The following is a 27482-nucleotide window of genomic DNA, read 5'->3' as shown; positions in this document are numbered from 1 at the left end:
CCAGAGCCGTGCCTTGTGCCGGATGCAGGAATCAAACCAGGTCCCTATCATTGCCAAGCCCACAGCCGAGAAGGAAAGAGAAACTCCTAAAGCGAGCAAATGGCTGTAATCAAGGTTTCTTTCCAGTGTTCTAAGGGGCGAATGGGTAGGGGACAACTAATTGTCTTGAGACTTAGGGGTGTGTGTGGGGAGGCGGGGGAGGGAGTCATTCAGGCAACGCTTTCCCGTATAAAGCATGGGCACGGGAGAGGGAGCCGACTGTTGGTGCACTCCTAAGGACTGTGCGTATCTGGGGGAGGCGGCAGGATCCAGGGCCTGGACGGCCTTGAACGCCCGGCCACGAGACCGGGGTTCCAGCTATTGGCGAAAGTAACCCGGAGAAGCTTCTGCCCAGGAGTGAGGCTTCGGCCCAGCCAAGTCACCTTGAAGGAGGGTAGCAACACAAAAGCAGAATGAGGACCCCCGCCCGGGCTGACTGGAAAAACCCCGGTAGTTGAGGGCGGAAGTAACCACAGGCCCGTGACAAATCCGCGGAAGAACTCCCGGCGTTCCCCACTTCCGGAGGAGCCGGAAACTCCCCGCGCTAGGTGGGTGAGCCCGTCAGCACTGCTGCGGCCAAGTGGGTGGGGCCGGCTCTCTAAAGGCAGCTGACTGGTCGGCCCCCGGCGGCGGCGTTGGCGGCTGCGCGTGGAATTGTCACCTCGGCCTGGTGAGTCCTCAGTTCTATTCTGGGCCCAGCCGGCTCCCGAACTGCCGCTGGGCGCCCGGCTGTAACTCTTTGTGGCCGGCTGCACACTCCCGGTTTCCCGAGACATGACCTAGAGGGGCACAGCGAGGCCGGGGCCTCTCTTTGGGCGCGCTTCCACTCTTCAGTTCCAGGCTGTCGGGCCAGGACCCTCAGGGATTTTCTTTGTGGGGGAGGGGCGAATCATGCAAGGCCTGGATGACCCCATCCATAGAGAAAAGCTGTGCGCGCCTGTGGCGGAGAGGGCGGCCGAGTGGAGTTCAGTTCCCCCGGCCGAACTGAAGCCCGGTCGGAGACGCCGAGGAGGCCTAGATCCTGGCTGGAGGATTCGAGGCGGGGCGCACCCGGAGTGGGAGGAGGAGGGAGAGGAGGAAGAGGCAGTAGCGGGGAACAATTGGGGTCTGGAGCTCGGGGGAGGGGCCTGGGTGGGTCGGAAATTGGATACTGGTGGAGTTTGAGACCGCCAGGTCAGAACCCTTGGAGTCATCATCCTCCGAAGAATGGGTTGAAAGAGCAGGAGCCAGCCAAGGACAGCCATAAAGGGAGGTACAGTCAGCCGCCCCAGTATCCAAGGCATCAATTTTAAGAAGGATTTTATGCTTCTTGGCAGAGCATGAGCCCACACCGAGATAAAGCACGATGAGGCCTAATAAATGTATTTTAGATTGGGTCATTACTTTGGTAAGCCGAAGACATAATGAATTTTTAAAAAATTTTATTATGGAAGTGTTCAGACTTACACAGAAGTATAGAAAAATACAGAAAATAGCATACCATTTAGGATCCTAAGTACTCATCACCCAGCCTCAACTATGAGTGGCCACCCCGGTTGCATAACATACATGTTAAGACACGCCTCAAATCCACACATAATATGTTAATCTTAAGTTTTAAAAAGGTGGGTTTTTTGTTTTTGTTTCTGTTTTTCTCGTGTTTAATGGGTATAAAGGTTCCATTTTGCAAGAATAATAGAGTTCTGGAAATTGCTTGCACAACAATGTGAATGTAATTAACAACTGGACTGTACATTTAAAAATGGTTAAGTGGTAAATTTTATGTCATGCGTTTTTAATCATACACACAAAAAAGTTCCTTTCAAGTTAGAAGAAAGAAATCTAGGGAATTCCCTGGGGGTCCAGTGGTTAGGACTCGGCGCTTTCACTTGGGGGCTTGATCCCTGGTCTGGGAACTAATATCCCGAAAGCCGCATGGTGCGGGCATTAAAAAAAAAAAAAAAATCTAATGCTGTAAATTAAGAAAGAAAATCTGAATTCAAATGTGCAATGGAAAATAACTCTTTACCAAGTGGAGGCCCATAGAGTTGTATTTTTAACTGCGGAGGCTCTGCAATGAACCTGTTGGTTTTGAGGCTCAGAACATTGGGACCGGGACTGGGGTGGAGTTTAAGCACTGGTGGTGCCCTCTGTTTTATACTAGAACTTGAAGGGTTGGGCCAGCCCAGGTGTGTGAGTAAAATTTCTCCCAAATGTTCCTCTTTTCTTGCAGTCTGAGGCACACTTTTTTTTTTTTTTTTTTTTTTCTTCCGGCCGAGGCGGTTTGTGGGATCTTAGTTCCCCCACCAGGGATTGAACCTGGGCCCTTGGCAGTGAAAGTACAGAGTCCTAATCAGTGGACTGCCAGGGAATTCCTTGAGGTGCACATTTAATCTTTGGGTAAGCTCCTGTGCTACCTCATACCTTCATTCATGGAAGGGTGAGTGAAGTGTGAATTCACATCTTTCTCTCCACTCCCATTCTTTAGGGTGGCCCTTGGTAGTCTGTCTCCAATATGATTTACTCTCCGTCTCCCAAATGTACTACATGTCTGTCCTTCACATCTTCTAGAGCAGCTGGTGTTAACTGGGAGGCAGCCTTCCATATTTTAGCTCTTTTCGAAATGAGTCCTGCATAGGTAGCCCTGAAACCTTCCTTCTGCCCACCCCAAACAAGCAAATAAACAAAACAAACTACAAAACAAGAAAGTAACTGCCAGGTTTGGGTTTTTGGCTCCTCTTGTCTTCCTCCCTGGGCTCCAGAACCAGTACTTCTCCTGGAACTAAATTTTCTTGATATGAGTTGGCATTTATTGGAGAACTAAACAGCCAATCAGATAAAACTTGCATCAGAAAATTACATATTTATTTATTTATTTAAATTTATTTATTTGTTTATTTTTGGCTGCCTTGGGTCTTCGTTGCTGTGTGCGGGCTTTCTCTAGTTGGGGTGAGGGGGGGCTACTTTTCCTTGTGGTGCATGGGCTCCTCATTGCAGTGGCTTCTCTTGTTGCGGAGCACAGGCTCCAGGCGCACGGGCTTCAGTAGTTGTGGCTCGTGGGCTCTAGAGCGCAGGCTCAGTAGTTGTGGTGCACGGGCTTAGTTGCTCCGTGGCACATGGGATCTTCCCGGACCAGGGCTCAAACCCGTGTCCCCTGCATTGGCAGATGGATTCTTAACCACTGTGCCACCAGGGAAGCCCTACATTAAAAAAAAAAATGTTAAAAAAGAAAATTACATTAGTTATTGAGTAACAAACAGCTTTTTAGAACTATTCAGGAAAAAATTAGATACTTGATCACATCACTGCATGTCAATGATCGTAAGAAGGAATTAATGACAGGGTCCCTGGTGAATGATGACAAAGAGCAAAAGTTAAATTTAATCACAAGGTGAATTTGATTGATGTTGAAGTTTATACACTCAGAGCTATCAAAATGCTCATTATTAAAATATTTGAGAAAAACATTACTGCTCATATGTAACTCACTTACCCTTTAACTTCTTTTTTTTCCCATAGAAATAATTGTGATTTTGGATTAAGTGAGGTTTTTTAGGAATGTAGCCATCATGTTACACCATAACTGCCTGTACCCGAAGGGTGATACGAAACGATTGAACAATTTTCTGATGTTTTCCTTTGTAGGGAAGATGGAAGAGCTGAGTCAGGCCCTGGCTAGTAGCTTTTCTGTGTCTCAAGATCTGAACAGCACAGCTGCCCCACACCCCCGCCTGTCCCAGTACAAGTCCAAGTACAGTTCCTTGGAGCAGAGTGAGCGGCGCCGCCGGTTACTGGAACTGCAGAAATCGTAAGGAACACTTTAACTCCTTGGCTTCTCTCTGTAGGCTGGGAGCTGTGAACCATTTAGGAGGCTCCAGGCTTGTCTCTACAGAGCCACTTTCAAAGTGGACCCTTTGTAGGTTGTTCTTCTTGCCCACAAGGTTGGAAGGGGTAAATCCTGGCAGAGGTAGACATCCTTTACACCCAGAGCTTCGGAAAAATGAGGGAGGAGGGAGAGACTGAAGTTTGAAAGCAAAAGCTCAACTCTCTGGTTAAAATTTTCTTTTCTTTTTTCCTGGCAGCAGTACTGAGCTTTGTAGTTTAGGGACTTGGGAAAGCCACTCCCATACTTCCACTCCTCCCACATTCCCTGTGTGGCTTCTCCTGCAGTCTGACTCCTGGCTTTGGTGTGGGCTTCCTGTCTTCCTTCAGCCCAGATGTTTCTGTGGAGCCCTTGGGAATTCAAGACAAATAATTCCACAGGGAATCTGAGGAAATGTCTTCCATACACTTCGGTCTCAATACCAAGATGAGCAAACAGGGAAAGAGAGATTGATTGCAGGATAGGAGTGTTTGAGGATGGGCTGCTCTGAAGGCAGGGCCTATCCTTTTATTCTCAGTGCAACACAGGCCTCTTCTGGTTAAGGAATTAAGGATTAGGAGGAAGTATCGACAGCTGCATTTTGCCCACTGCTTCATCACTAGATGTGTTTAGCAGAGATGGTTCCCTGTGGCCTCTGGGTTGCTTGCAGATTACATTCTCAGGTCACCCATTCCCCCAACCCCCAGTTTTTAAAAATTGTGATTAATTTGGAATAGGTAATATGTTCATATGGTTCAAAATTCACAATACATAAAAGAGTATATGGAGAAGGGACTTCCCTGGTGGTGCAGTGGTTAAGAATACGCCTGCCAATGCAGGGGACATGGGTTTGAGCCCTGATCCGGGAAGATCCCACATGCCGCGGAGCAGCTAAGCCTGTGCGCCACAGCTACTGAAGCCCTTGTGCCTAGAGCCTGTGTTCCGCAACAAGAAAAGCCACCACGATGAGAAGCCCACGCACCACAACGAAGAGTAGCCCCCGCTTGCCACAACCAGAGAAAGCCCGCATGCAGCAACGAAGACCCAATGCAGCCATAAACAAACAAAAACAAACAAACAAACAAACGTATGTATGTATGTATGTTTTTAAAAAAGAGTATGTGGTGAAAAATCTCCCTCTCAAATGTCAAGTTCCTCTCTCTCTCTTTTTTTTTTTTTTTTTTTTTGCCACACTGAGCAGCTTGCAGGATCTTAGTTCCCCAACCAGGGATTGAACCTGGGCCCACGGCAGTGAAAGTGCCGAGTCCTAACCACTGGACCACTAGGGAATTCCCAACATCTTATATTATAGTACACTTGTTACAACTAATGAACAAATATTGATACAATATTATTAACTAAAATGCATACTTCTTTACTCAGATTTCCTTAGTTTTTTCTAAGTGGCCTTTTTTGAAAGTTAGGAACTGCAGAAAGGTCTGGCTGTTCCTCAGAAAGTCCCAGAAGCTGTCCTTTCTCAAACTTCTCACTGCATCTCGGTGTTTCCTCTCTGCAATCCCTGGGAGCCTTTAGACGGTATATCTGCCAGGCAGGGAAGTGTCAGCTCTCACCTGGGGTGGAGATGGGAGTCTAGGGTGGGGTGCTTGGGAGTAGGATCAGCCACTAGTGAACCCTGAGAATTCCTTTAAATACTGTACCTTGCCTATTCTTAGGAAACTGAGGAAAGCCGAGTGTGTTCAGAGGGGGTTTCCTATTTAGGATCTGTGAGGAGGTGGTCACTAGTTAAGGCTTACAAAGGAAATTTTGTCATCTCTTACCCCACCACAATTCCCAAGTTGCTCTTGAATTTGGAGACTTTGAATTACATCTGTCACATTGCAGGGTGTCTTCCTATAAGACGTAAAGACCTGTCCTTATGCCTTTTCTTTCCTCAGAAAGCGGCTGGATTATGTGAACCATGCCAGAAGACTGGCTGAAGATGACTGGACAGGGATGGAGAGTGAGGAAGAAGAAGAAAAGAAAGATGATGAGGAAATGGACGTTGACACTGGCAAGAAGTTACCAAAACGCTATGCTAATCAAGTGAGTGCTCCAGAGAAGATTAGGCGCAGCTGGTCCTGCTCCCTTTACTGTGCAGTCAAAGCTCTTTACTTGCCCTAAAGAGGAGGATGAGGCAGGAAGAAGGAATAGGATCTGCAACGAAAGTGCTGATGTACATAAAAGTTATGAGATGAAAAGAGATGACTTACAGTTTTGTGTGCTGACAGGGGTCACTGGTAGAGTCTGGGTAGTGGGTTTGGCAATCATTACCCCATGCTGTTAGCAAAGGCTTCCGGCCTGCTGCAAAAAGCCCCTGAGCTACTGCTTTGCTAGTGGACGCCATTCTTTACTAGTCATTATACAGCTGTTTTGGATCAGGCCTGCCCAGCCCAGCACTGTCCCCCACCCCACCTCCCAAGCTGGTAGTCTTTCCCAAGTGGTGGACTAACGTGCCAGCCTTGGGTCTTCACACTCAGGTGGTAGGAGCTTGGAGGTCCTTGAATACCGGGAGCCTGCCCAGCCACCCCAGGCCAGCCAGTTGGCCTAGGTGAGGTTGAGGCCATGAAACAACAGATCACTATAACAAACTTGACTAAGTGCCCTGTTGATTCCAGAGAGGAAACCAGTGTGGCTTGTGGCGCCATAGGTGAAGCAGGCATGGAGACTCTCCAGTGCTCTAGGCAATCCAGTTATTCTCCAGAAGGCAGGGCATGTATCTGAGTGGGGCTAGGGGTCTACCCTGCTATTGTATACTTCTCTCTATAACCCAAGTGTCTTGTCACTTCAGAATCCTCTCCCACCTTAAGAATATGGTTCCTGGGTGCACACACTCCCATCCTCTTTCTCTGCCTCAAATATAACACAGACATCTTCTATGACAAAGTACAATTTAGTTCTGTTGAGCAAACGTTGTTTTTTTTTTTAATTTTTTGGCCATGCTGTGCAGCATGCGGTATCTTAGTTCCCTGACCAGGGATCGAACCAATGCCCTCTGCAGTGGAAGCACAGAGTCTTAACTACTGCACCACTAGGGAAGTCCTGAGCAAGCATTGTTTTGTTTTGTTTTTGTTTAAAACAGAATGTTGGTTTTTTAAAAATTATTTATTTATTTATCTAACTATCTCTTTGCGCCGGGTCTCAGTTGCGGTACACAGGATCTTTGTTGCTGCGTGTGGGATCTTTAGTTCCCTGACCAGGGATCGAACCCTGGACCCCCTGCATTGGGAGTGCGGAGTCTTAGCCACTGGATCACCAGAAAAGTCCCCGCCCCCCGAGCAAGCATTGTTGAAGGCCCTGTTCTATGTTAAGCTAGGCTATTTTCAGGGGAAGATAGACATGGGCCAGAAATAGCCCATGCACTCCTCTAATAAGTGTAGATTATGGTTTTTGCAATAAGAAAGTGAAATTAACTTCCAACAGAGAAGGAAGCAGGGTTGTGAAATCAGGAAAAGGTTAATCAAAGAGGAGGCAGTTTGGAAACATGGGTAGGACAGGCGGAGGTACAGAGCATTTCAGGGCATTCCAGGCAGCAGGATCAGGCTGAGCAAGAGCCCAGAGGTTTGAGAAGAATATATGATGTGTTCAGGAGGGGTGTGCAGAGGGTGCGTGAGGATGGAGCAGCATAGGGTAGGGGGAGGAGTATAGCGGAAATACGTACAAGGTTTTAGACTCTGGGTCTAGATTGTGAGGAACCACTGAGACTTTTTGAGCCAGGGGCAGAGGTGGGACTTCATGTGATGACTACCACATCAGTGTAGAAAGGCCTGGAAGAGAGAGACTGTGGTAGGGGGCTTAGGTTTGCTAAAAGATCTGATGAGTGCTAAGGGCAGTAGAAGTGGGAAGGAAAGGAGGTCATGAGTATGAGAGATGTTGCCAGGTGGAATGAACAGAATTTATGGCTAGGAGAGGCAGTATGAGAAGTGGATAAGGGTTTAAGCTCAGGTCGCATAGACTGACCTCAAAGTCAGGCTCTGTGTTGACCATGGGCAAGTTACTTAACCAGTCTAAGTCTCTAGTTTCTTATCCGTAAAACGGGACATCGTAATAGTACCTATCTCATAGGATTGTTAGAAGGATTAAATGAAATAGTATACCTTAAATACCTAGCCCAGAGCCCATAATGAATGCCCCACAGTATTAGCTGCTACTGTTATTTTTTTAAACAGCCATATTGAGATATAATTCACATAACATACAATTCACCCATTTACAGTGTACAATTCAGTATTTTTTTAGTAATTCACAGAGCTGTGCAACCATCACCACTATCTAATTCTAGAATATTTTCACACCCATTAGCAGTCACTCCCCATTTCCTGTTCCCTCCAGGCCCTAGTAATCACTGATCGACTTTCTGTCTCTATGGATTTGCCTATTTTGGACACTTCGTATAAATGGAATCATATGAGATACATCCTTTTGCTTCTGGCTTCTTTCACTTAGCAGAAGGTTTTCAAGATTCATTTATGTTGTAGCATGTGTTAGAACTTCATTCCTTTTCATTTCTTCTCAAATAATATTCTGTTGTATAGATACACCACATTTTGTTTATCCATTCATCAGTTGATGGCCTTTTGAGTAGTTTCCACTTTGGGGCTATTATGAATATTGCTGCCATGAACATTTATTTACATGTTTTTGCATGGACATATGTTTTCATTTCTCTTGGGTATACCTGGGAGTGGAGTACCAGGCCATATGATAACTCTGGAACTATCAGACTATTTTTCAGAGTGACTACACCGTTTTACACTCCCGCCAGCAATGTTTGAGGGTTCATTTCTCCACATCTTTGCCAATACTCGCTATTGTCCGTCCTTTTGAATATAACCATCCTAGTGGGTGTGAAGTGGTGTTTCATGGTTTTGATTTGCGTTTCCCTAGTAACTAATGATATTGAGCTTCTTTTCATGTGTTTATTAACCATTCGTATATCTTTGGAGAAATGTCTATTCAAATCCTTTGCCCGTTTAAACATTGGGCTCTTTGTCTTTTATTATTGAGTTATAAGAGTTCTTTATATATTCTAGATACACGTTCCTTATGAGATATTTCTCATTCTGTGGGTTGTCGTTTCACTTTCTCGATGATGTTTTTGGCAGCACCGAAGTCTTGCGTTTTGCTGTAGTCTAATTTATCCATCTTTTGTTTCGTCATTTGTGCTTTTGGTGTTGTATTACTATTATCCTTTAAGGGAGTGTTGATCATGCCTTGGATTTAAGATTGAATAACAGAGAGGAAGGTGATGATATTAACAGGGCACAGAATGCGGAAGGGGAAGGGTGGGTGTTTCAGGAATGGGAAGTACTTGGGCAACAGAAGCCAGTGAATTCTGTTTCGGCTATGCTAAGTTTAAGGTACAGAGAAATAGATAGCAAATGGACAGCTGGAAATATAGGTTTGGAGGAAAGGAAAGAAGTCTGGAGATGAAAAAGAAGAGAATTAGGGGACTTCCCTGGTGGCGCAGTGGCTAAGAACCTGCCTGCCAATGCAGGGGACACGGGTTCGAGCCCTGGTCAAGGAAGATCCCACATGCCGTGGAGCAACTAAGCCCATGCGCCACAACTACTGAGCTTGCGTTCTAGAGCCCGCGAGCCACAACTACTGAGCCCGTGTGCCACAACTACTGAAGCCCGTGCGCCTAGAGCCTGTGCTCCGCAACAAGAGAAGCCACTGCAATGAGAAGCCCGTGCACCGCAATGAAGAGCAGCCCCCACTCGCCACAACTAGAGAAAGCCCGCACAAAGCAACAAGGACCCAACGCAACCAAAAAAAAAAAAAAACAGAGAGAATTACGAGGCATCATCTTAGAAATGACAAGTGAAGTAGATGAGTTCCACCCCCACGGGGGGACAGCATCTAAGAGAAAAGAAAAGGGGGACCTAAAACAGCCCCCTAAAGGTTATCTACATGTTTTGGGGGAGTATGTGGAGGAATGTTTGGATGAAAAACAGAAAAGTACTGTCATGGGACCAAGGAAGCATGTGTCAAGGAGGAGGATGTGACTGGCAGCATTACACCAGGAGTAGAGGAAGGAGGGGGAGGTGAGGGAATAGAGGTACTTGGCTGCAAGGAGGTCAAGTGGGGCTGTGAGGTAGCAAATCTGGACTGTGGGTGTCAGAGTGGGTGGGAAGGCAGCAGCAAGAAATACAAAGTAGTTAAAAAAAGAGAGAACGTGGAATATCTTAATAGAAATGTAGAGTGATAAAAGGTTTTCATTTTTGCCTTGGTTTTGAGGATTAGGGGTTGAGTATTTTGTGGCCTAAGGGGAAGGAGAGATGGGAGAGATGAGAGATTCAGTGGGAAGTATTAATTGATAGGCCAAAGTCTTGTATAGATGGGAGGGACTAGTGATGAATGGAAGAGTAAATTTTTTCAAATTCATTTCACCACAGCCCTTTTTTTTTTTTAATTTAAGATAGATTTCCTAACATCCTTTAGTATAGTATTTGGGTCACTAGTTTGGGAAATGATCTAGTTTAGAGCATCTCAAGGTCAGGGACTTGATTCATCTCTGAGGTATAGCCCCTGGAACATAGTGGTTGTGATAATGGTAGGTGGGTGGACAAAGTAAGGAAAGATAGAGGGTCCTATCCCCCCATACAGGAGGTGAAGTAGTAAGAATGAGTATGGATGCAGATAATGAAGGTGAGAAGCTGAAGTTCACAGTGAGCAGGAGACGAGCTGACTACTAGGAGCTAGTGGGGTCGAGGTCCCACTGTCACCCTTTTCTGTTCTCATGCTTTTACATGTATTTTTATTATATATACAGGACGTGAATTCTTTGTCATTGTAAACATGGGAGCAGCACAGCCCTGTTGACTTTTAACACCATTTTTTGTGTTCCCAGTTAATGCTCTCAGAGTGGTTAATTGACGTCCCTTCAGATTTGGGTCAGGAATGGATTGTGGTCGTGTGCCCTGTTGGAAAAAGAGCCCTTATTGTGGCCTCCAGGGTGAGTAGCTGCTCCTGCCCCCGGCGCCAGCATGCCTGGCCTGTAGCGGGAGGGGTTCTCTGCACACTCTGTGTTCCTTATCTGCCACAGCAGCTGTCCCTGCCATGGGATTGAAACGCTTTCCTGCAGGAGGGTTTTGATGAGGGCCATCTTTGGGCTGATGGCACCCCTGCAGAATGTGGAAGCAAGAGGGTGAGGAGACCTTGATGCCTGACAAGAATGGTAATTGTCCACGCAGGGTTCTACCAGTGCCTACACCAAGAGTGGCTACTGCGTCAACAGGTTTTCTTCCCTTCTGCCAGGAGGCAACAAGCGAAACTCAGCAACAACAAAAGGTACCTACATACAATTGTCTGTTTATTAACTTTTATAATCAGTGCTTGGTTAGTTGCTTACCTTTGAAACTGCACACAGGTAATAAATATCCTGCCCACTGGGCTCTCCCTCAAGGTCAGGGCTCCTCAGTAGCAGAATAGTTGCAACTTGTGAGGACTGCTGGGCAATAACCCCCTAAATTAAAGTCAATGCACCTTTCCCATGGACTTCCATCACAAGATGACAGGTGCAGTTTTCTGGGGAAAGGACCCCCAGAAGGCCAAGTGTAATGTACAGTAAGCTATTGCTGGGGCTTCCTGCCGAATTCCCTTTTCTCCTTTCTCAGTGTCCTAATCTTAGCTTATTCCTCCCACCTGGGCCCAGCCAAGGAGACTGAGGTCACGAAGGTTTGCCCGGGGTCATTCAGTGAGGAGTTGGCAGAGCTGGCACAACTGTTCTTTCACCTCTGCCTGCCCAGGCTCTGCTGGTGGTTATTCCTGTCCTCTGTTCTAAGCCCTCTATTGGCTTTTTTTACTCGAGCCTGATATGCGCTTCCACCTCCCCTCTACCCTGTTATTTTATAGTCCTCTGATCCCAAAAGATCGTTCATATCCCATCTCTTCCATGAAGCATTTCCTGGAACTCTCGTTTTTCTTAGTTTGTGCTGTATAATTCAGGTCTTGGTTCTTTCCTCTGTAATCATCTTATCTCCTTAACTGGATTGTAACTTCCTTAAAGGCAGGGATTACTTATAGTTAATATTCCCCACAGAACACAGTGCCTGTGTTAGGAACTCAAAAAGTAATTGTAAACTAAAATGGAAGATTACTTCCCTTCAAACTTGAGCTTCTCTAAGGTGAGTAAATGTCCCAGTTTTTCTTAAGGTTCAGAGTTCACCCTTGGCATTGCCTTGATCCTTCTTGTGCTGTCATACCTCAGGTCACCCCTAGACTGTGCCAGGTAGCCAGAAAAGGCTGTGAAGAACTTTGTCCTGTAGTGCTGGTGCTTGCTGTGAGCACTGAGGATTGTTGGATTCAGTTCCCAAGCCCCTAAGATGGGGCTCCCCAGATTGTGGTGGAGGGAACCCTGATGGGAAGGGGTACCCTGTACTAACTTTCTACTTTGTGTCTCCAGACTACACCATTCTAGACTGCATTTACAGTGAGGTGAACCAGACCTACTACGTTCTGGACGTGATGTGCTGGCGGGGACACCCTTTTTATGACTGCCAGGTAAGGACTGATACTCCCCTGATGTCTTCTCCTATTTTCTCCTCTCCACCCAGGAAAGTGGCTCAGCATGTGTGTTTAGTACGTGACCAACTTCTTGGTGTGTACAGGATGTGGTATATCAAGAACATTGTCTAATGTTCCTTGCATCTTTGGGTGTGTTTAAATTAGCTTCATTTATAAAAAGAGGTAGGAGGAACTAAGGGAAGCATAGCAATTCTTTTTTTTTTTTTTTTTTTTTTTTGTGATACGCGGGCCTCTCACTGTCGTGGCCTCTCCCGTTGAGGAGCACAGGCTCCGGACGCGCAGGCTCAGCGGCCATGGCTCACGGGCCCAGCCGCTCCGCGGCATGTGGGATCCTCCCGGACCGGGGCATGAACCCGCGTTCTCTGCATCGGCAGGCGGACTCCCAACCACTGCGCCACCAGGGAAGCCCGCATAGCAATTCTTGAGGGGAGGAAGGAGAAACAGAGTGTAGGGTAGGCTGGGACTTTGTAGAAGCTGTAACCGCCCCCTCCCCTCTCTCCAGAGTGTGGGAGGCTTGCTGGCAGGGAAGTTTGCAGGTGAAGGGGATGCTGCCTTGTGCAGGGGGCACAAGGAAGACAAGGTGGAATGTTAAGCACCATCAAATAGACTTCTGTCACCTCCACTCCTTCACCAGCCACATCTTGACCCTGAAAATGTCAGGGCCTCCTTGGTATGACCGTAAGGCCTCGAATCTCTGAGGGGCTGGCTCTGGAAGGAGACTTTCCAAATGAGGAGAGGCCCCACCACCCAATATTCTCCCCTTAGGTTTCACCTTCCCACAACATTTTTCTCAGATTGGTGATTCTTTCGAGTGACAGACGCAGTCATCAGAGAGAGGCTAGGTCACCCCACAGGATCCATCTCTGCTCCTATGCTCCCCATCGTTGTCCCAGTTTTAAAGTGGTGGGTTTTTTATACTCCCTGTCAATTAGTTTATCATAGTGGTTCTCAGAATGTTGAATGTGTGGCCTCAGAAAGTTGTTAGTAATGCATATTCTTAGACCTACTGAATCAGAAACTCTGGGGATGGGACTTTTGTTTTAATAAACCTCCAGGCGATCCTCATGCAGGCCCAAGTGTCCGAATCACAGGTTATCACCACAGGCTGCTTCTTTCTGTAGCCATTACCCCAAGCTAGGTTTCCAAATTATGCTGGGTGCTGGTACTTCAGAATTCTAGCATGCATCTCATTCAAAAAATAATAGCCAAGGGACTTCCCTGGCGGTCCAATTTAAGACTCTGCACTTCCAATGCAGGGGGCATGGGTTCAATCCCCAGTCAGGGAACTAAGTTCACACATGCCGCACGGCGTGGCCAAAAGATAAAAAAACAAAAACAACAACCAAAAAATAGCCAAGACCTGCATTGCTAAGCACTTTGTGAGCATGATCTCATTGAATCCCTTACAACAACTCTAAAAAGTAAGTATGTACTATCGTTATTACTCCTCATCATTTAGATATGAAAGCTGAGAGCCACAGATGTTAAGTGTCTTGCCCAAATGCAGAGCCAAGCCTAAAACTCAGAACTCAAAAATCCAATCGAGGGACTTCCCTGGTGGCGCAGTGTTAAGAATCTGCCCGCCAGTGCAGGGGACACAGCTTCAAGCCCTGGTCCGGGAAGATCCCACATGCCGCGGAGCAACTAAGCCCGTGCACCACAACTACTGAGCCTGTGCTCTAGAGCCCACGAGCCACAACTACTGAGCCTGGGAGCCAAAACTACTGAAGCCCACACGCCTAGAGCCTGTGCTCTGCAACAAGAGAAGCCACTGCAATGAGAAGCCCATGCACCACAGCAAAGAGTAGCCCCCGCTCGCTGTAACTAGCAAAAACCCACGGGCAGCAACGAAGACCCAGCGCAACCATAAATAAATAAATAAATAAATTTATCTTTAAAAAAAAAGAGAAAGACTGCGCAGCAATGAAGACCCAATGTGGCCAAAAATTAATTAATTAATTAAAAAAATTTTTTAAATAAAAATTCAATCAGGAACATATTTTCCTTTAATTCTGTTGAAGGATGTTTCATAACATGCATTTACAACCTACAAATTTGATAGCTAAAGCTACCTATATTTTGACAATATAAAGAAAAGATTGTGGGTTTTTTATTTTTGGTTTTGGAAATTAAAGAAAGAAAAGTCCCTAAATAACAACAGAAGCATATGTATCAGTAATTTAGATCAATAGTAATTTGGAATAAAGTAGTTTATATGAAGTTACAGCTATAAAGTAGTTTCTAATCCTCAGGTAAAATAAAACAGGTTAACATAATGTGCTTTGGAGTTGGTGAGTCCTGGTCCCATAGTATTTCTGTGTGCACCTGGGTGAGTGATGTAATTTCTCTGAGCCTCAGAGTCCTCACCAGTAAAATGGAGATAATAATAATACAATTCTCAGAGGATGGTTGAGGATTAATACGATTATGTATGTAAGGTCCTTAGCATGGAGCCTGAGACATAGTAGGCCTTCAGTGATAAATGTTGGCATTACTACTATTAATAATTCTATTGGATTTTAAGGAAAAAATATTTAAAGATTTTGTGAACATCTTCCTGACCTTACGGCAGTGTTTTAAGGGAAATGAGGGTGAGAGAAGGGCTTAGGTCTTCATAAATCAGGTGGCTATTTTTTTCCCAGTTTCATTGAAATTTAACTGACATGCAACACTGTGTAAGTTTAAGGTGTATAGCACAATGATTTGACTTACATATATTTTGCAATAGTTACTTGAGTAAGTTTAGTTAACACCCATCATCTCATATAGATACCAAAAATAAAAGAAAAGAAAAAAATAAATATTTTTTTTCCCTTGCCATGAGAATTCTTAGGATCTACTCTCAACAGCTGTCATGTATAGACCAGACAACAGAGTTAACTATTGTCATTGTGTTGTACTTTCCACCCCTAGTACTTATTTATCTTATAACTGGAAGTTTGTACCTTTTGACCATCAGGTAGCTTTTTAGAATGGGGTGTTTTTGTTCGTATTAGAGTTTGAGGTGAGCAGTTTTTAATCTTTCTCTTTCTCTTCTCTGGCAGACTGATTTCCGATTCTACTGGATGCATTCAAAGTTACCAGAAGAAGAAGGACTGGGAGAGAAAACCAAGCTCAATCCTGTAAGGCCTGGTGTTAGGATTGCAGAGTTCTTTATGGGGATTGGTTTGGATTCGTCTGTTATCTAAATATAATCATTATGAATGAAATTATCTTTTTTTTTTTCTTTTTGAGGCAGCATGGCGTAGTGGGAAAAGTATGGACTTAACAGTTATCCAGATTCCAGTTTTCGCTTTAACAATTACCAGCTTAAGTTAATATCTTTACTTGGCCTTAATTTCTTCATCTGTTTAATAGGGTTAATAATACCTACTTTACAGGGTTGTTCTAAGAACCAAATTATATAAATATACAAGTCTTTCTAGCATAATACTTACGGTGAGCACTCAGTAAACAGTGGTTGATATAAAATGCTAATAACTGCTTTTATTAATAACACTATTTAGAATTATCCAACTGTAGCATGCATCAGCAGCCTCTGGAGGCTTGGTAAAATGTAGGCTCCTGGGCCTCACCCCCAGAATTTCTGATTCAGTAGGTCTGGGGTAAAGCCTGAGAATTTGCATTTCTAACAAGTTCTCCAGTGAAACTGATACTGCTGGTCCATGGACCACACTTTGAGAACCTCTGCCTTTGTATCTGAGCTAAGAGTGACCTCATCTAGTCAGTCCCCTCTTTTTATAGATGAGTATATAGGCTCAGAGAAGGGACTGCCTTCCCCAAGCTCCCACAGTCCAGGATGATAGCCCAAATGTCTTCGCTATTTGCTCAATGATTAAATATGGGACAGTTATTTTCATTGCATTTTATTAGTTAAGCCCTGTAGACTGGCATTTGCTTGGGTTGCTTACAGCATTTTTAAAAGCAACTGGATAACCAGTTACAGGACAGTAAATGGGACCAGTACTTCCAGTGATGTTATCAATAAGGTCCTAGAAGAACATGCACTGAGGAGAGGGAACATGGGTGCTACTTCCTCTGAGATGCTGTTCTCTGTACGCTACATGTACTATCTCATTGTGTCTGCATAACAATCCTATGAAGTAGATATTTTATTATCCCTTTTTACAGATGGGAAAATGGAGGCATATGGAGATTAAATGATTGACAGAGCTGGGATTCAAACCTAGGCAATCTGACTCAGAGGTTGTCATAGTCCTAATCACTTTGGTATACTGCTTCAGTGTAAAAACTTTTGCTGGTGTGAAACGGGCTTCACAAGTCCTTCATTAGGGGCAACTGTCATAGAGCTGGGAGAATAACATAGAATCCCTAAACCTAGCACAGGGCAGTGGTTCTCAGTCCTGACTACATGAATCAACTGGAGAGCTTAAAAAAAAAAAGACTGGATCCCACCCCAGAGCAGTTCAGTCAGAATCTCGGGGTGGTGCTTGGGCATGAGTAATTTTTAAGAGTTTCCCAGATGGTTCTCCTGTATAAAGCAAGGTTGAGAACTCCTGACCTAGTAATTCAGAGGATAAGTAGAGGGGAGTGGGTAGGGGAAGATGAGACTGAAAACTTTTCTTCTGGGCTTCCCTGGTGGCGCAGTGGTTGAGAGTCCACCTGCCGATGTGGGGGACACGGGTCCGTGCCCCGGTCCAGGGGGATCCCACATGCCACGGAGCGGCTGGGCCCATGAGCCATGGCCACTGAGCCTGCGTGTCCGGAGCACAGGCTCCGCAACGGGAGAGGCCACACCCGCGAGAGGCTCGCATACTGCAAAAAAAAAAAAAAACTTCTTTGATATAGCTCTTCAGTTGCTGGAACCAATATTGTTTGTAACATGTACTAATTCTTTGTTCTAATTTATGTTTTAGTTTAAATTTGTGGGGCTAAAGAATTTCCCTTGTACTGCTGAGAGCCTGTGTAAGGTGCTGTCTATGGATTTCCCTTTTGAGGTAACAAAACCATTGTCTTTATCGCTCTAATCTGATTGTAAGACACAAGGAAACTTGGTTATACAGTCTTAAGAGAGCCTCTGACTTTGCTGTGTCAAAGCATCAGAAAAGGGCTAAAAGGTGACTCTTGGGAAAGGATGTGCTCGTGGCCCTTCATAGCCTCCGTGCCACCCTGCCAGATAAGTCAGAATGCCACAGCTGGAAGAGCCCTTGAAAGGACAGCTCATCTAACTCCCTCATTTTACAGATGGAGAAACTGAGGCCCAGAGAGGGGTGAGGCTTCCATTCCTAGATCCTTCTTGTGTGCCTCTTTCTGCTACAAGCCAGAGAACGAGGCCCCTTGTTTGACTGCCACAGCTGGGGCTTCTGTGACTGACAGACTGCAGGACTGTGAATTCCTAATCCTTCCTTCCTCTGAAGAGCAAATGGTCCCCAGGGATGGCAGTGCTTGCTGAGCAGTGGCATGGCAGTGGGGCGACCAACTTGTCCAAGGTTGCCCAGGACTTCCCTGGTTTTAGTGCTGAAAGTCTCATGTCCCCAGAATCTCCTCAGTCCTGGGCAGTCTTTTGTCATCCTCAGAACCTGCAGTTACCCTACAAGCAGACTTCCTTTGCCCATGATACCCTTTAAAATTCTGCCTGGTCACCTGCAAGTATTTGCTTGAACTGGATATAATTTTGCTAAAAGGATCACAGCTTCCCAAATGATGAAATGGCAAAGGCTGAGTTGCCTTCATTTCTGGGAGTCAGTTCAGAAGGTGGTAAGAACACCATCTTTGTTTATAACCCTTATGCCCCAGTGACAATAAATGCTTTTTAGAGATGAGTCACTGAATCACAGAAAAGAACATATGGGACTGTGGGAGGTCTTCCCGTTGAGAAAAACTGAGTTTCCCAGAACATAGCTCACAGACAATTTAGGGGGCGGTTTCGGCAGCCAGCGATGGCTGGGGAGCAGAGCTTCTTGACAGGCTGTTTCCCCTGCACTCAGCAGTCCAGCATCTTGGAGGGGCTTGTCCAGTCCCCCTGCTTTGTTCCCTGTGTGGAGCACATCCCCCACTACAGAGACCTCCGGGTGGTAGAAAGTGCATGGGATATGAGGAGAGAAGACCTGGGTTCAAGCTGAATTTCTGCTTCGTACTCACTGTGTGTTTGAGGGAGGCTCCAGAACTCCCTGAGTCTGAGCAGCCCCATCTCCCAGACACTTCCATGGTGGGTAAGAGGGTGAAATAGTAGGTAGGAAAGCATCCTGTAAATGGGAAAGTACTTTTTATGTTTTTATTTTCTAAAATTTAGTTTTCTAGGCCATTTCTTCATTTAGAGAAATTCATGTGTGAGAAACAAAGACTCTTTTTCTTCTGGCAATGACCCAGAAAAAAAGAGCTGGACCACAAGAGCTACCCCAGTGCATATAGGTCTCCTACAAACGTGTGGCCCCAGAAGTCATTCTGATCCCTGGTTTTCTTTCTTGTAGGTAGATGGGCTTCTCTTCTACCACAAGCAGACACACTATAGCCCTGGAAGCACTCCTCTGGTGGGCTGGCTGCGCCCCTACATGGTGTCAGATGTTCTTGGCATAGCTGTGCCAGCTGGCCCGCTGACTGCCAAGCCAGAATATGCTGGGTACCAGCTCCAGCAGATTATTGAGTACAAGAGGAGCCAGGAGGAGGTAATAAAGAAGATGCTCACACACAAGCCCTCTGAGAGTGGATACTATGAGTTGGAGCACCTGTCTACCCCCAAGCTGAAGAACCCTTCCCATAGCCCCAAGCACCCAGAGAGCCTCATGGATAACTAGAGAGGGCAGCCTCCTTTGGGAGTCACAGGATGGGGGTTGGTCCCAGAAGGAAGGCTGGGGAGGAGGACAGTGACGAGAACAAGATGACTTCATTTTACAGCAGACTTTCCAAAGCCACTCCAGCTGGAAACAGCTTATCTCCTATCTGAAGTGTGCTGGCTCTAACAGTTGGGGGAGGTTTCCAGATTGGGTAGTCTTTGGATTTGAGCAGCAACTCCTGTGAAAATGTATTTCAGATCCACAATGTAAATATTGTAAGGCCAACTGGCCCAAGGCAGGGGAACGCAGTCAGATTCACAGGTTGCATCAGACCGAAACTTTCCGGACCACCCAGTTCCAGGAACTGACCTGGGGACCTTCCACCCGGCCCAGCCTTCCCGCCTTTCGAGGGGTGGGACTAGCAGTCCCAAGACTGATGTATATTGCCACCTGAAGAGACCACCAAATAAGGAGTACCCTGCGCCCTCCCAGATTCACCACACCCCTTTCCCTTCTTCCCCTATAAAATCTTGCCCACCCCTCGCCCGGGTGTGACTTCTCTGGCCGCTTTCTCTTGGACCAGTGAACCTCGCCGGGGAGCGCCCCCTAATAAAGCTCACTTGAAGCTTTCCTCTGTTTCGCGATGCCGTTTGTTAAGATCCGACCTTACAAATGTATGTAATTCTTACGAAAGAAGTTGTTTGTGATTCTTAAACTTTATTTATTTTATTTTTGTGCGTGTGTGATTCTTAAACTTCAGACAGTCAGGAACCTCACCCACCTCTACCCCTTCAGGCCCCCTAAACCATGACTGTTCAAGTCTTGGCCCATTTCACTCTTGTTTTTAGCACTTAAGCATTCTGCTGAGTTTCCAGTTGCTGCTGTGGATAACGTCATTTTCTCAAAGGTCTTACCAGGAACTGCAGTTCTTGGTATTTGAATATGTTCCCTCTTCTGAGAAGACAAGTGTGATCTTCTTTGGTTTAGACACAGCCAGAGATAAAATTCAAATGGAGTTCATTCACTACTTCTGCCAACATTTGAGCACCTTCCAGAAGATAAGCCTTGTGCTTATGTAGAGTGGGTTATGGTGAGGGACCATACTTCATCCCTGCCCTTGAGGAGCTGCCCTTGAGCTCACGATCCAGTGAGAAAATAAACCCACCAGCATCTAGAGTGGGTCCAGATGGTGGGATGATTGCTTTAGTGCAGAAAGGTGCATAGAGCATGGGGTGTGGGGGGATGCCGGGAAGAGCAGAGGGAGGTTTCACAGAGGAGGTCAGAGCTGGGCTGAGGCTCAGAGGAGGGACAGAAATGTGCTCTGCAGACAAGGAGGGCAGGAGTTTCTCAACGAGGCAGGAGGGTATGCAGATGCACCCCTCCAGAGCTGGGCAGGACTTGCTCTGGGACCTGAAGTCGGTTCAGCATGGCTCAGTTGTCAAGTAGGGCTGGAAAGCTATGGGAAAGGAGGCTGGAAAGAGATGGGGCTGATCATAAATGGCCTGTGTGTTATGCAGAGGTTTGGGGTTTTACGTGTGGATGAAAGGGAGCTGATGAAGTGCTTTGAGCAGGCAGGATCCATTCAGATGTGTGAACTAGAGCTCTTTGGCAGCTGTGGGAGTGGAAGATGGCGTCTAACACCAGCCAGTTTCTGCTCTGTGTTCAGGAAATGTCCCATTTCCCGTGGCCTCAATCTGCTCCCCATACTACTTTCCACTTTTCTAGGACTTCTCTTACAAGACAAAAGGACTTCGCTGTTCCACTCCAGCAGTACTAGTATCCTGTGGACAGAATTTCAGAGGGATCCAGGTCAGATCTTGTCTGACACGCAGTTGTTTCTTTGTGTTGATTAGTTCTGGGAACAGATCCGGGCAGAAGTTGTGGTTAAGCAGAGCCTCATTACACAAATCAGAACACCACTGGAACTAGCCTCAGTGTTGGGCTCTTAAAAAGCTGCTCGGGCTGACTCCGTAAAATTGGTGAAGGAAGAAACCCCTTCCTCCCCTACCCAATGATGACCCAGCTGGCTGCAGATTTAAGCGTGCCTATACCAATAAGCTCTTTCCTGAATTTAGGTCAACTCTGCAATAGGAACATTGTGTTCCTCTTGCCAAAAAGCTTGTTGTAGGCTGCTTAGAGGTTTAGTCTCTTCTGAATGCTCTAGTCTTCTCTCAGCAGCCAACTGTACCATTTCAGGAGCTGTGCATGCTAGTATCAGTAGAAACTTGTCTGGGCTCTGCCCAGAAATAATCGGTCTGGAAGGACTACTTACCCAAAGAATGCTCTCTGGGGACAGATGCATGAACCAAAGAACATATTAGCCAAACTTATCACCACGCACAACTTGATACTGCTGAGTGGTAGCTTGAAGGATGTATCTCAGGGGAGTGCCCTTATATTTTTAACTGAGGAGCCAGTATTATTTATCATCACTGAATAGAATATGTCTCTTGGTCATATTTCTCTGCAAATTATAAAATCACCTCCTGCCACCTGTTTCAAAGATGGTTGCGTTATAGGTTTCTGGGATTGGATATTGTTTTTTTGTTTTGTTTTTTGCGGCACGTGGGCCTCTCACCGTTGTGGCCTCTCCCATCGCGGAGCACAGGCTCCAGACACGCAGGCTCAGTGGCCATGGCTCATGGGCCCAGCCGCTCCACGGCATGTGGGATCTTCCCGGACTGGGGCACGAACCCATGTCCCCTGCATCGGCAGGTGGACTCTCAACCACTGCGCCACCAGGGAAGCCCGGATATTGGTTATTTTAATGTTAACTCATAACTTAGATTGTAGAGGAAATGGAGAAGAAAGAGGTGGGATGTAAGGACATGGTGACTCACTAGCTGTGAAAGGTAAGAAATGGACAGGAATCATCAGAATGATTCCTAGGTTCCTAACTTGGGTGACTAAATGCTATTAACAAGGACAAGAATCCCAGGAAGAACATAATTGAGGGGGACTGGGGGAAAAGATGAGTTCAGTTTGGGACATGTTGAGTTTGAAGTGACTGGGAGGCTGACTGGTAAGTAGTTAGGCCTTAATTCAAGTCTTCATCATTTCTTTTCTGCGGCACTGCCAGAGTCTCTTACTCTGCCACCAGTTTCCCTGCCACCAGTCTTCCCCCCTCCCCCACAGCTCAAATCCATCCCTGTCACAATTGGCAGAGTGATCCTTTCTAAAAATGCACATCTGATCATGTTACTTCAAGGACTTCCCTTCGCCTACAGGGTACATGTGAAGCTTCTTGGCCTGCTATGCAAGTTTCTACATGACCTGGCCTTAGTGTATCTGTCTAGTCTCATAAAATACCTTGCTTCCTTTTCTGCCTCCTTTCTAGTGATGCTGCTTTATAGTTCGCAGTACAAACACACGTGTTTCATATTTTTTCCCCCCAAAACCATCCCTTCTCACTCTGATTTCATCCACCTGGTTAATATACCTACCCATCTGTTGAATAAACAGATACCTGTTTGAAACTTTACCTCTGCAGGTAGAATTAGCCATTCTCATCTTTGTGCCCTCCCCATCCCACTACACATCTGTTTCCCAAAGTTATGTAGAGTCCCCAAGACTGCTCTTTGGTTTGATAATTCACCAGAAGGACTCACACATTCACTGAAAGCTGTTTTACTCACAGTTACAGTTTATCACAGTGAAATGAAACAGATTTAAGTCGGCCAAGGGAAGAAAAGCATGGAGCAGAGTCCAGGAAAGTTTCAAACATGGATCTTCCAGTTGTCTTCTCCCAGTGGAGTCATGGACAGCTTTAAACTTCCTACTGTGTGACAAAACTCATGGAGTATTGCCAACCAGAGAATCTCACCTGAGCCTTGGTGTCCAAAGTTTTTTATTGGACTTGGTCACACAGACCTGGTTGGCCAACCTCAATCTCCAGCCCTTCCTGGGGTCTAGCTGATAACATGTGGTCCAAAGTCCCCCTCCCTCCTAGTCACATTACTGGATTATCTAGTGTGGCAAAAGACCCCCATGCAAACAAAGACACCTTTACTAGGCAGGACATTCCAAGGGCTTAGAGGTTCCTTACCAGGAACCAAGGGCAAAGGTCAGCCTCTCTTTGGGCAAGGTTAAATTCTTTTTTTTTTTTTTTTTTTTGCGGTACGCAGGCCTCTGACTGTTGTGGCCTCTCCTGTTGCGGAGCACAGGCTCTGGACGCGCAAGCTCAGCGGTCATGGCTCATGGGCCTTGCCGCTCCGCGGAATGTGGGATCTTCCCGGACCCCGGCACGAACCCGTGTCCCCTGCATCGGCAGGCGGACTCTCAACCACTGTGCCACCAGGGAAGCCCCAAGGTTAAATTCTTTATTGTACACTTCCTCTATTAGATTGTAAGCACTTTGAGGTCAGGGACCTTGTCTTATTTATCTTTAGGTCGCTGGTGCCTGGCATCATGCCTGCTACTTGTTGTACCAATAAATGTTTGCTGAGTGAATGAAATAATGAACTGGAATGAGAATGCAGTCTGGAGGGGAGCCCCTCCACTCTCTGCTGCCCAGGTTAATGACCCTGGAGAGAAGACTGAGTGGAGGTGTGTGGCATGCTGCTAAAAGTTGTTTGGATACGTTTCAGACTTCTAAGAACAAGAACTATATTTAATTCTGTGAATGTGATTAAAAGGATAGCCAAAAACCTTCTCACTACATATACTGGAAGAGGGAAAGAAATGATCTTCCTAGCTATAGACTTCCTTTCTAATAAAGAAATGAGTAAAAAACACATAGTATGTATTTTTTAAGCAAATGCGGTCTTTTGTTTTACGCCTTCAGATATGTAGGGCAGGAAAAGTTGACAAAAGCCTTGAGGTTTTAGCCAGAGTATGACTGGTTGCTTTGGTAAAATGAGCTGATTTTTGAGTCCCATGTTATGTTAGGATTCTATTATTATACCCAATATTTACATCAAAGAAGAACCAGATTAATCTGTGGACTTAATTTATCCATTCTGCTCTGGCCTCCCCATTAACACAGGTAAGTCAAGGAGAGTGAGAGTAAAGTAACTCAGTTGGTACCTTTCTCCTGTATTGAATGTTTTCCCATGAGCAATTAAGTATCCAAGGTAACCAAACCTGTTTGGTACTCTTTGGCAAGAATTGTACCTTGTTTGCTGGAAAAGGATGGGTGCATTCTTTCAGCAAACATTGATTGAGCACCAGCTACTCTGAACTATATATTGTGCTAGGTTCTGAAGACAGAGCGATGAATAAGACATGGCCTCTGCCCTCAAGGAACTCATGGTCTAGTGGGAGAGACAGACAAATAAGCAAATAATTACAATTCAGAGTGTTAGGTAAACTCTAGACAACAGGAATCAAGTATTGAAGTAACACAGAATAGTGACTGATTAACCTGTGATCTGGGAGTAGTAAGTAGGGGTGTCAGATGAGAAAATTGTTTGTGTGAGGAAGAAGCCAGATCATATTTTAGTTTAGAGAAAAAGAAAAGAATAGAAAAAGCAGAGAATAGCAGTAGGTAAATACCAGGCCCTAAAGTATTGGGTAATGGGGGAAATGTTATCTACAAGGGACAAGATTTTTCACCTTCCTTACATAGCTTACTTCAGCTATCCTAGTGATTATAGCTTTGGCCTATGAGTAAACAAGAAAAAATTTTCACCCTAGACATCGGTTAGTACCATGACCTTACTTATTCTGTATCTGTCTTTTAGACATGTCTCTTTCATAGGCAGTAGGTATTTTGGAGCAATTTCTGAGAGAAGCTTTAGATTTCAGAAGTAAAGGTGTTCTGGGGGAAAGTTTACAAAATTCTAATCACAGCTTTGGAAGTATCTCTATTCCTAGATCCAAACAAATATAAAAAAAGGCAGGAGAGGGACTGCCCTGCTAGCGCAGTGGTTGAGAATCCGCCTGCCAATGCAGGGGAAATGGGTTTGATCCCTGGTCCAGGAAGATCCCACATGCCCCAGAGCAACTAAGCCCGTGTGCCAGGCTGTGTGCCACAACTACTGAGCCTGCGCTCTAGAGCCCACGAGCCACAACTACTGAAGCCTGCGCGCCTAGAGTCCGTGCTCTGCAACGAGAAGCCAACGCGATGAGAAGCCCTCGCGCCTCAATGAAGAGTAGCCCCTGCTTGCTGCAACTAGAGAAAGCCCGCTCCCAGGAACGAAGACCCAATGCAGCCAAAAAGAAAAAAAAAAGGCAGACGACAATGGTAAGACAGAGGACTCAGAGTTAAGGTGGCTGTCTTTTTTTTGTAATATTTATTTATTTATTTGGCTGCACCGGGTTGGGGATGAAACCCAGGCCCCCTGCGTTGGGAGCGGGGAGTCTTAACCACTGGACCACCAGGGAAGTCCCAAGGTGGTTGTCTTTTTTTTTTAAGAGAATTTTTTTAAAATTAATTTATTTTTATTTATTTTATTTTTGGCTGTGTTGAGTCTTTGTTGCTGCCCGTGGGCTTTCTCTAGTTGCGGCGAGCGGGGGCTACTCTTCGTTGTAGTGTGCCAGCTTCTCATTGCGGTAGCTTCTCTTGTTGTGGAGCGCGGGCTCTAGGCGCGCAGGCTTCAGTAGTTGTGGCATGCAGGCTTCGTTGCTCTGTGGCATGTGGGATCTTCCTTGACCAGGGCTCGAACCCATGTCCCCTGCATTGGCAGGCGGATTCTTAACCTCTGCGCCGCCAGGAAAGTCTGGTTATCTTCTTAATTCAGTCATTCAATACATATTTATGAAGGACCTGTGTACTAGGTTCTAGGCTCTAGGCACTGAGGGTACAGGGGCCTACAGATGTGGTTCCCGCCTTCCTGGCTAAGCAGGCAGACACTAGGCCAATGACATGGAAACACATACACAATTACAAATTGTGATCAACTCTCTTTTAAAAAAACAAGATGGTGCTAGGAGAGAGAGTAACAAGGAGCAGTTCAGGGAGTAGTCAAAGAAGATCTTGCTGAGGAAGTGACTTTTGAGCTGAGACCTTAAGGATGAGTCAGATTTGTCTGTTGAAGGAGGTGGGAGGAAGGGGAGGATAAGCTTTCTAGACAGAGACCTGAAACCTATGCTTTAAAAGCAAAAAACAAAAGTACAACCCATAACACCCCTCCCCCAAAGGGTCCCTCTTTGTAACTTATTTTCCACTTTCAGATTTCAGTTCATGTTAATTTAATAAAAATGTGATTGTCTGTCACCTATACTCCCCCAACCCTACCCTAGCCTTCCTTCTGAGGTCCTGGAGCCAAGCACTCAAAAGTCCAGGGCTATGTCAATACATATGGATCTACCTTATATATATGTTTTGAAGATCAAAACTTCAGCTAGCTCATACTGTGATGGAGAGATTAGATGAGTGAAACTCATTTAGAATGGTGTCTGGCACCTGGTAAGGATACAATAAGTGGAACTTATTAGTTCAGTGTATGTGTGTACCATGATTTATTTACTGAGTTTCTTAATGATGGGCCATTATACTGTTTCCAATCTTTTGTATTACAGATTGTTTTACAGCCTCTAAGGTCTGATTGAGCAGGATGACAGTATCATTCTTGATTTTGTTAGTTCAACCCTGCAGTTAAAGGCAAGACTTTGTACTCTGATTCTCCTAAGTTTTGCCACTCAGAGCAAATCCAGGCAGCCGCCTTGGACTTGGTTTTGTTCCCCACGCCTCTGCTCAAAAACTTCCAAACATTGTCCTGTTTGGACTGTGATAGGCAACAGTTCCAGAAAACTGTTCCCTTACACACCCACACGCCCACACACACAGCTGTGCCTCTGAAAACTCCGCTGAGTTCTCTCTCCTAGCTAGACAGCATCCCAGATAGCTCTGAGAAACTGCTTCAGAGAGGCAGGGGGGAAGGTCAGTATATATGTGATTTTGGTGAAGGGGGAGTACATGCAATCAAGCACATATTTTTTACAGAAGATTTCTGCTAGTCTCGTACAGGTTACTGCTAGTCACAAGGAGCAGACGTCACCATGAAGGATTTTAGTGCTTTTCTAGATATGAGGAGATACAAGAATTGGGCTCATAAAATCGGCTCCTGAAAATATCTAACTATCTGAAGACCTGTTCTCCCAGTTTTTCCCAGAGCACAGAGCGCCTCATTTCTGCTCTCCACCTGAACTCCTTTCGGGGGTGTTGACAGTCAGCAGCTGCAGCAGCACATGATTTAATCCTTGTGGAGGTCGATGGCAAGTGCCAATGGCAAGTGCCAGTTTGTAGTTGACAATGTCAATAAAAAGTTTAAAAAAAACCTTAAAGGGACTTTCCTAGTGGCGCAGTGGTTAAGAATACCCCTGCCAATGCAGGGGACACAGGTTCGAGCCCTGGTCCAGGAAGGTCCCACATGCCCCGGAGCAACTAAGCCCACGTGCCA

The 27482-nt window shown here is 45.8% G+C and overlaps 1 protein-coding gene across 4 annotated transcripts; it reads left to right on the top strand.

The window, feature by feature from the left end:
- The first annotated feature begins 560 nt into the window (after nucleotides 1-560).
- On the top strand, nucleotides 561-19869 carry SNUPN (snurportin 1). 4 transcript variants are annotated; one of them, XM_082617740.1, is made up of 9 exons: nucleotides 561-709; nucleotides 3664-3826; nucleotides 5776-5923; nucleotides 10731-10835; nucleotides 11074-11170; nucleotides 12285-12382; nucleotides 15451-15528; nucleotides 17284-17364; nucleotides 18838-19869. In XM_082617740.1, the coding sequence occupies exons 2-9, from the start codon at nucleotides 3669-3671 to the stop codon at nucleotides 19159-19161; spliced, it is 1089 nt and encodes a 362-aa protein (XP_082473866.1). In that variant the 5' UTR covers nucleotides 561-709; nucleotides 3664-3668; the 3' UTR covers nucleotides 19162-19869. The 4 variants fall into 4 exon arrangements, with proteins under 4 accessions (XP_082473866.1, XP_082473867.1, XP_082473865.1 ...); XM_082617741.1 differs by lacking the exon at nucleotides 561-709 and adding an exon at nucleotides 1198-1291; XM_082617739.1 differs by lacking the exon at nucleotides 561-709 and adding an exon at nucleotides 1338-1426.
- Nucleotides 19870-27482: the final 7613 nt, after the last annotated feature.

The sequence above is a fragment of the Mesoplodon mirus genome (genome assembly GCF_964341445.2).
Source record: "Mesoplodon mirus genome assembly, chromosome: 4".
Lineage (NCBI taxonomy): Eukaryota > Metazoa > Chordata > Mammalia > Artiodactyla > Ziphiidae > Mesoplodon > Mesoplodon mirus.
The sequence above is the reverse complement of the archived record's forward strand: the minus strand, read 5'-3'. Positions and strand labels throughout refer to the sequence as shown.